The sequence below is a fragment of the Triturus cristatus genome, chromosome 10, assembly GCF_964204655.1.
Source record: "Triturus cristatus chromosome 10, aTriCri1.1, whole genome shotgun sequence".
Lineage (NCBI taxonomy): Eukaryota > Metazoa > Chordata > Amphibia > Caudata > Salamandridae > Triturus > Triturus cristatus.
This window is the reverse complement of record NC_140593.1, coordinates 886,911,335-886,920,689: the sequence shown is the minus strand read 5'-3', so window position 1 is coordinate 886,920,689 and position 9,355 is coordinate 886,911,335. Positions and strand designations below refer to the sequence as shown.

At 43.9% G+C, this 9,355-nt stretch overlaps 1 protein-coding gene across 1 annotated transcript in view; it reads left to right on the top strand.

Moving 5' to 3' along the window:
• Positions 1 to 3,344: 3,344 nt before the first annotated feature.
• RARRES2 (retinoic acid receptor responder 2) overlaps positions 3,345 to 9,355 on the top strand; it is a 51,161-nt gene continuing 45,150 nt past the window's right edge. Inside the window, exon 1 of the mRNA XM_085628609.1 lies at positions 3,345 to 3,804. Coding sequence (XP_085484735.1) covers positions 3,619 to 3,804 — 186 coding nt within the window. The 5' untranslated portion in view covers positions 3,345 to 3,618. The remainder of the gene's footprint in view (positions 3,805 to 9,355) is intronic.

Below are 9,355 nucleotides of genomic sequence, written 5' to 3'. Positions count from 1 at the left end.
AGACTTCATACTTATGAAGATGAAGAAGTACAGGAAATAATATCCCATGCACCTCCCCTCCTTGGGCACCATTTCCGTGCCCCCTTTGTTCAGCAGGGAAGGAACCTCTGCCTCCAAGATAGAGGCGCGAGCCAAAGAACACAAAACGGTAAAGGGAAGGTGGTTCAGAGATGCAGACATGAGGGGATGGCATAGCCCATATGAATGAGCTGTAGCACCCAGCTAATCTTTTGATTAACTCCTGATTGGCGGAAAAAAAGTGAGACTCTCGGTCCACCAGAAGCTGGTGTTGTAGAAAGGAGTCAAAGTCGTTTTGACGTAGATGCTGTTGAACAGGGGCGGCTCCTCCACGTGGGCGGACGAGAGTCGCCCCACTGCTTTCTCGCAGTGCGATAAGCAGAAACATAAAAATGGTATTATGAAAACCATTTTATGTTTCTGCTTCTTGCACTGCGAGAAAGCAGAAGGGTTTGGTTGGGCGCGGGCGGGTGGGCGGTCCTGCTCCAGGTAGGGGAGGAGTGGCTTGCCCACTGTTGTGGGAGCTGTTTGGTCCACCCCAGGGCTGACCAAACCAGTCATAGGCAGGCTCCTGTTTTCTCCATGCAGCCTGAATGGAGAAAACGGCCTCCACAAAGAAGCTTGTGTGGTCGGTGTCCCAGCCAATCACAGCGCTGCCATTGCAGCATTGTGATTGGCTTAGGGGAGAAAAGGGAAGCTGCCTGCTTCCTGTGAGGAGTAGAGAGACGAGACGCGATGTGGGACTAGAAGCGAAGGTAAATTTACATTTTATTTTTTAATCTACCCACTACCTCCCCGCATGGCCCCCCCGCCTCCCACCCGCGAGTCATGCCGGCCGCGAATGCTGTTGAAAGCTGAGGAACGTTGTTAAGGAATCACTGATAAAAGCTCTGGATCTGCATTGAAGAGGTGCAGAAAACCAGAAAGTAATATCAGCATGCCAGTCGACGCCTTATATATCATGAGGTCATCACTTCCTGGACAGGTGGAGCCGCATGGCACCACCTTGTATCGCTGGAAAGGAATTACCAGTGAAAATGTTTCCTGATTTAGAGTTCGGTAGACTTGACAGCTCTGTCACAAATGGGACGGATATCCTATCCGCGGTATTACAAGTGCCATTGGATATAATGCGCTTCTCACACAGCTGATGGGATACCCGTCAAGTTTGTGATGGAGTAACACGTCCGCCAAACTCGAAAGCAGGTCCTCAGTCTGGCACCTGGAGGATATTTATCAGCTGAGGAATCTGCTGGAAGATATTTTCAGCAAAATGACTGGAAGGCTTAGGATGTCTATAAGAAATGTGATCGAAATTTCTGGATGCTTGTGGCGCTGTGCCATAATGTGTTATACATTGAGAGTGGGGGTGAATCTGTAAACCCTGAACAGATTTGGGCTGTGAACTACTTACTCATCAAATATCTTTTAATATGTTAGTGTTTGCTGACTGACTTGGCCTCAGCTCTGCTCACTGACTGTGACTGTCTGACCTGGCCTCAGCTCTGCTCACTGACTGACCTGACCTCAGCTCTGCTCACTGACTGTCTGACCTGGCCTCAGCTCTGCTCACTGACTGTCTGACCTGGCCTCAGCTTTGCTCACTGACTGACCTGGCCTCAGTTCTACTCACTGACTGTCTGGCCTGGCCTGGCCTCAGCTCTACTCACTGACTGACCTGGCCTCAGCTGTGCTCACTGACTGTCTGACCTGGCCTCAGCTCTGCTCACTGATTGTCTGGCATGGCCTCAGCTCACTGACTGACCTGGCCTCAGCTCTGCTCACTGACTGTCTGACCTGGGGCCTTAGCTCTGTTCACTGATTGGCCTGGCCTCAGCTCTGCTCACTGACTCTCTGGCCTGGCCTCAGCTCTGATCACTGACTGTCTGGCCTGGCCTCAGCTCTGCTCATTGACTGACCTGGCCTCAGCTCTGCTCACCGACTATCTGACCTGGCCTCAGCTCTCCTCACTGACTGACTGACCTGGCTTCAGCTCTGCTCACTGACTGGCTTACCTGGCCTCAGCTCTGCTCACTGGCTGACCTGTCCTCAGCTCTACTCACTGACTGGCCTGGCCTCAGCTCTCCTCACTGACTGACTGACCTTGCCTCAGCTCTGCAAACTCACTGGCCTGGCCTCAGCTCTGCCAGTGTTTAAGAGGCTAGCCCGCACGTGCCACGTTTCCTGGGATCAGGGACACCTCACGCAGCACCGCTGCCGCACTTTAATGAGAACCTCCCATCTCCCGCCATTAACAATTCAAAGAGTGAATTGAGAGTAATGTCAGTTTCTAAGGGCAGTGATATTTTAAAAGTGACTGCGAAAGTCCAGCAATTTCTAAACATACAAACGCTATTTCCTGTCGGCTACCTCCTACCTGTGAGCTCTTGACACTTCCGTCCCGTGTTATCCGGGACTGAGGTTTCACCACGATGAAAGCAGAAGTGAGGCTGTGCACCCGCTGGCCCCTGTGACATTAAAGAGTTGGCTCACAGCCATGCCCTCGAAAACTCCCCTATTTACTGCTGAGGGCCGGGGTTGTGTGCAGAGCAAGAAGGGAGCTTCGTTACTGTTAACAACATGCGTAGGAAGGGTACTCCTAGGGTTACCTTTTAATTATGTGCCTCTCAAATATGGGGATGACTTAAATTCGATAGCCCATTGAAAAATGAAGGACAATCAATAGCTTGAAACTCCAGCAACATGGGAGGGAAATTGTGGTAAACAGTATAATGTATCTATAAATAACACACACACACACATATATATATATATGTGTGTGTGTGCGTGTGTGTGTGTGTGTTATACACGCACACACACACACACATATATATGTGTGTGTGTGTGTGTGTGTGTGGGTGTGTGCGTGTGTGTGTGAGTGTGTGTGTGCGTGTGTGTGTGTGTGTGTTATTTATAGAAAAATTATACTGTTTACCACAATTTCCCTCCCATGTTGCTGTTATATATATAGGCACCAGTAGCGCTATAAATATATTACTTACCAGATCCAAAACACCAGACTTATGCAAATTCTCACAATTAGGTTCCATGATTTCAAGACATGAGAGAGGAAAAGTGTATATTTTTTTAAGTTAAATGAAGACTCCTCTAAAACCTGAGCTTATATTGCTAAGGATGTTGAGGTGTTTAAGTTGTTCCTAAACCAAGCAATACTTATCTTGTACCCTCCTTCATTCTATACAGCCCAACAAATTGTCAGTCATGTCCTCGAAAAATCAAGTGGGACATTCCTCAAGGTTACACGAGGGCCTGTCACAGCTAGTTACAGAGGAAGCGACTGGATAAGTTAATCGTTGACCACAATCAATATCAGGCTGGAGTCAGAGTCAAGCCCGCGCTTGAAATGGACAGAAGGAAGGGTCTGTCCTCAGAAACTGCCAGCGCCTGGGTCACTTTGTACGGTGGTGTCACAGCGGTCCTTCCAAGACCTGCCCATACTCTGCTGTTCAAAGACTCAAAGAGCCAGCCAGCACCAAAGCCTTCTATTTAGGCTGGAGAAGAACATTCTTCTTTACAAAGTCTCTTTTTAGGGCAGCACCAGGAAGAGAGTCCAACATCTCACACTGAAGAGATAAGCCAATGGGGAGGCCACTGGTGATCCTCTGGCTGAGCGCCATCGTTGCCGCCACCTCTGCTCAGGTGCGGCTGGAGGCGCTCTCGGAGCTGCAGCAGCGAGCCCTTGACCTCACGCTGGAGCAGTTCCACGAATCCAAGGATGTCATCAAGGGATTCAAGGTACTCTCGCTGCAGGAGGCGACAGAGGCGGTAAGAGATTCACAGATGGAATACTGGGGCATTTATTGTGGAGTCGTTGGGGGGATATGTTTGTGCCATTGAAGGGAGTGGCGGAGAGACTTTAGATCTCATTATATTAACAAATGTACATAATTGTCGATGCCACATCTGCCTATTCCCATTTCATGCAGATGCAGCACAGCAGCTTCTTCTTGGCTCCCTGCTCTCTGCTTTCATATAGATAGGATCAGATTACAATATTGTTCAGTCCAGAATTTAAATCAGTCCTGAAGAAGGTTTCTGCCTACTGAGCTCCTGCCACAGGCACACAAGTATGGGCTGAAAACTGCAAGTCAGACGCCCCCCACCCTGCACACCTTCAGGAAGAGCCTCAAGACCTGGCTCTCCGGCTGGCCCGGAGCTGCAACCCCCCCCCCCCCCTCCCCCACCCTCCAGCGCCTCGAGACCCTTACGGGCGAGTAGCGTGCTTCACAATTCCCTGACTGATTGATTGAAGGATGTATCAGTGGTATGGGGCACCATTGTAGATTTACCTTCACACAGGCCTTCAGAAGTATTGTCATTACATGTTCAATTAATTATCGAACATTTGTAAACTATTTCATATAAATATATATACAAACTTATATACACACTGATATATTTTAATATTGCCTACATATCGTTCTAGAATATGTAATAAATAAATATACAGTTCTATTTACTGAGGTGCTGGATGTGAGAAGGGGAGAATGTCTTGGGAAACGGATGAACAGGGCAGCAAGTAGTCTGTGTAACTTGGGAAGATTCTGTCCACGGCTCCTGAAATTATTCAGTAATTTTTAATCAGAGCCAGAGTGGTCGTTGTGTGTGAGACATTCTTACCTGGTGTGTGAAGTTCTCTGTCCCAGCCTTTCTGAGACAAAGGCCTTTATGAGACAGTCTGGCTCGTGTCCTGCCCCAAGTCTATTCAATTCAATTCTTTATTTCGGTTATAATAACCATAAAAGAGTACCGTACAATAAAAACAATCATTATGACAAAAATGCAGCATTTCTGGTGGGAACAAATAATCCATACATAAATACAATATACAGTATAAAAAATTTTTAAATATCAATTTATACACAATGTTTTAAAATAGGGATAAAAAAAGGGGTTATTTTTTTTTAAAAAATTTTTTTAAGAACCAGGCTTAATGATGATACCATTACATTTTTTGACCATTCCTTTTCCTAATTATCGCAACACTAAATAAAAAACGACTCAGGCTAAATACTATCCTCTGTGATGAGTCGCCCTTAAATATTCTTTCCCCATCCTGGATACGACGAAGACCCAAGTTTAAACAAATAGGTTTGATCCATTTTATCCTTGGCCGCATATATGCAGGGCATATGAAAAGAACATGGGTCTCATCCTCCTTAACGTCCATATCGCACAATTTGCACAGATCTGATTTATTATTATTATTATTGGGCGCCCATTTTGATGTTCTAGAGCTAAGTTGCAAAATACCATAGCGATACTTTAAATACAGTGATTTAGCCAGAGGGGGTTCAATTTCATCCATAAAGTTTTCGAATTTGCTTCCACATTTAAAATTTAAAAATTTTAGGGTCAGTGGTCCAAGTTTGGGGTTATATAAAACAGAGTTATTAATATAGTCCCAATATGTGACCTTCAGCAATTTTTTAGAAGAATTGGTTAGTGAATCCGGATCTGTCCAAAAGTTGCGTAAGCCCAGCTTTGTAAACCAGTTTTCAATATACGCTAACCAAACCAACTGAGTAGCATTCTTTATTTGGATTATTTCCTTCAGTGCGTCTCTATAGTCTGCAAGCTCATCAGTTGACCACAGGCGCACCCAGTACAATAGTGGGCGTAAATGAGCTTGATCGTCCAAGTGACGTATATTCAAATCCCAAAATAGCGGGACAAGAGGGGTACAGCCCGGAATCGCTAAGAGTTGCCTCAAAAAACTATTTTCTTGGACTGAAAAAGAATCTCGTGGTACATGGCCCCATAGTTCTGCCCCATATAGGGTGGCTGATTGAACTTTATATTTAAAAAGTTCAATTGCAGGTGATATTGCTTTAATAGGGCTACTTTTAAACTTCCTAATTATAGGGGCTTTATTTTGTATTAATGTTAACCTCGATTTTTCTATTTGGGGTTTCCAGTTCATTTTGGTGTCAAGGGTGATACCCAGATATTTAAAATTATTCACTTGTTCAATCTTTTCCTTATTTACATTAAAAACTTTGTTAAACCCTCTGTGGGGGTTAATCGCCATAACTTTCGTTTTAGAAGCATTAATTTCAAGGTTTTTGTCCAAGCAGTATTCCCGAAATTTATTCAAAAGATTTTGTAGACCATTAGGTGTTTGGGAGATTAAAATCGTGTCATCCGCAAATAATAAGGCCGGAACGGCTTGACCACACAACTTGGGAGAGTCATGCTCGCAGCCCAAGAGGGTTTCAGGGATGTCATTTACGTAGAGAGAAAAAAGAGTTGGTGCCAAAACACAACCTTGTCGGACACCTCTCTTTATATTTATTCTCTCCGATAGCTCTCCATTTGGCCCCCACCTTACTCTTGCATAGTTACCTTCGTGTAGCCTAATCAATTGGTGGCAGATCTCCCCGGGGGCGCCCATATCCCTCAGCCTTTTCCATAACTGCCCCCTGGGAACCAAATCGAAGGCCGCTTTAAGATCCACGAAGGCTACGTATAGATGGGATTTCCTTATGTTGATATATTTCCATATTAAACATAAAAATCTAAAAACCTGGTCTACTGTACTAATTTTGGCTCTGAAACCTGCCTGGTATTTGGTGAAAATAAAATGATCCTCGATCCACATATTCAATTTATTAAGGAGTTGGCGCGCATAAATTTTTTGCAAGACATCTATCAAACTGATAGGTCTGTAATTTGATGGATTGGATCTATCCCCCTTCTTAAAAATGGTCACGATTTCTGCACCCTGCCAGGTTTCTGGAATTGGGGCACCTCTTGCGATGTCATTACTAAGTAGATTAATATAGGGTGCCCACAGATTATTCTCGTGTTTCCAGAGGTCCCCAGGAATTTTGTCTGGTCCTGGGGCTTTGCCTTGTTTAACTAAATTAATGGCTAGTATGGTATCTGCCAAGCTAAATGTTAGCGTTGAATCACTAGTGTTTTGCCCTGGGTATTCGTTTGTCATTACTTCCTCCTCCCCTACACATAAGTATAATGAGGAGAAGTGTTTGACCCAGACCTTTTCTTCTAGAAACCTATCTCTGGATTGCACACCTTCTTTGGTGCCCTTAGCTATAAGGTTCCAGAATAACGTTTGATCTTTTGATTTACAAGCTTGAAGTAAATCTACCCAAACTTGTTCATCCCAAGATCTTTTTGCAATTAAAATAGTGTTTTTATAAAATTTTCTTTTTTCTCTCAAGATATTTATTTGCTTCCCTTTTATGGCCTTTATTAGTTCTAGTTTAGCCTGCCGGCAGGCTTTGTTATACCAAAGGCTCTCCTTAGGCCGGTTATTCCGACAGGCTTGGCCTATATTAACCTCTTTTGAGAGGACTTTCCTAAGTTGCTGCATCAGATTCCTATGTACTAATGATACCGAGCGTTCCTCAGTGTTAATGTTATCTAAGGGCGACATAAATTTTACGTAGAGTGCATAGATTTCTCTAATTGTATCGACATTGGCCATTACAGCAGGCCATTTTAGAGACCTGCAATTGTTGGACTCCAAGGGCTCATAAGTGGAAATATAATCACTAGGTGTCAGTACCTTAGGGAGTGTAAACAATGAGCCAGTGATAGTCAAAGAAAGAGGAAAGTGGTCACTTTCAGTACGGTTATCCACATTCAAATCTATGAGCATTGGCCATAGATTCAAGGAGACCAGTATGTAGTCAAGATGGCTAGTAGAGCAACCTCTTTCAAAGGTCGGTTTACTTGGGCAATCAGAAGGGAGTCGGCCGTTACAGGAGCGTAGGCCATGTTCCATAGTCAATGTTAACATCTGCAATGAGCCATTTGTCCACGGTGTTATGTAATTTGCGTCAATGCTAGGGATGTCATAGGCCTTGTCTTCTTCGCCATGGATATCATCTAGCCCCGTAATGGGTTCAAAACTCCTATTAAGGTCTCCTCCTATAATCAACATAGTTTTGTGGTCTAAACTGCGGATAAAACCATCTAGTTGGGCTATTGTATCTGATTCCTTATTTGACGGATGGGGTCTGTTGTAAATATTAATAATACACATTGCCCGTCCTTTAGCGTCATTAAATTTTATAGCCAAAATATCAGGGCTATTGGAATCCACTTGTGTAAAGTCAATACCCAGCGTGATTCTTGCCCAGATTATCAAACCGCCAGACGGTCTACCTTTATTTAAGTGTGATGCTGCTATATGGAATGACCTGTACCCTACTTTAAAAGAGTGTTCTACCCCCCATGTTTCTTGGAACAAGATAAGGTCCGCTTTGCTGATATAATTGTGCCAAGCAGGGTCAGACAGATTTTTCTTTATACCAGCAATATTCCAAGAGATTAACTTGACCACAACTTCCCTAGTACTGTCAGGTTGGCCCAAGTCTATATTTGTAACATCACCAGTTCTTATTATTGGTGAATTGATATTCTCCACTTCTGTTTGCAGGATTAGGTTGTTATCCTGTTTGGCTATGTCCCTAGTGTTACATCCATCCATAGTTGCCTTAATGGATTTAGCAATAATATCATCCTCTTTATCGTAACTTACATCAAGTCAATTTGTCTCATCTAACCCATATAGCTCAGAGAAGCGATTATTTATGGGTATGTTGAAAAAGTTGACAGGCCCCCACGGCGTAACTTCATATGCCGTGCTTGCCCGGCATTTATATGTACGGGTAGCCTTCTCACTGTAAAAATAATTAAGATTTTTTATTCTAATAGGGCCCTTGTCATTGTAGTATTCATCGTTACAAACTAGTGCCACTACATTTCTATCTCTGAAGTTGACTATAATCGTGTCTCCTTGTATGTCTTTTGCCTTCCTACCTATCCAGCCAACCCTTCTGACAAACAGTATCTCCCCGTTTAAGTGTCTAGGGATCGGCCTGTTAGTATTCAACCAGAATAACACTTTATTCTTTAGCTCTTGGTAGGATTCTACTTTCCCATTTTTCAATTCAGGGACGCCAGTAAGTACAATTGTGTAGGGCAACGAATCTGGTGGTAAGTCAATTGTTACTGAAGGAGTTTTTATACTTCCTACGTGCTTATTTGTTGTTTTTTCTGTGCTTTGTGGTATAGCAGCTTTTCCCTTCGTAAGCTTCCCTGCACTAGATGTTGGAGTTTTAGCACGTTTTACTAACTTTTGTTGGTTACAATTCAGCCCTTTGCAATTTAGTACCTTTGTTGATTGAACTGTGAGTCCTGTACTTACAGCACTTCCAACACTTATAGTGTTTGCCGAATCAACATAGGAGGAAGGTAGGTCCTCTGTTCTCCCTCTAACTTCTACCTTTATCAGGTTCTTTAGGGAAGTAAAGTTATCAAGAGTTAACTGTCCCAGTTTCTCCAG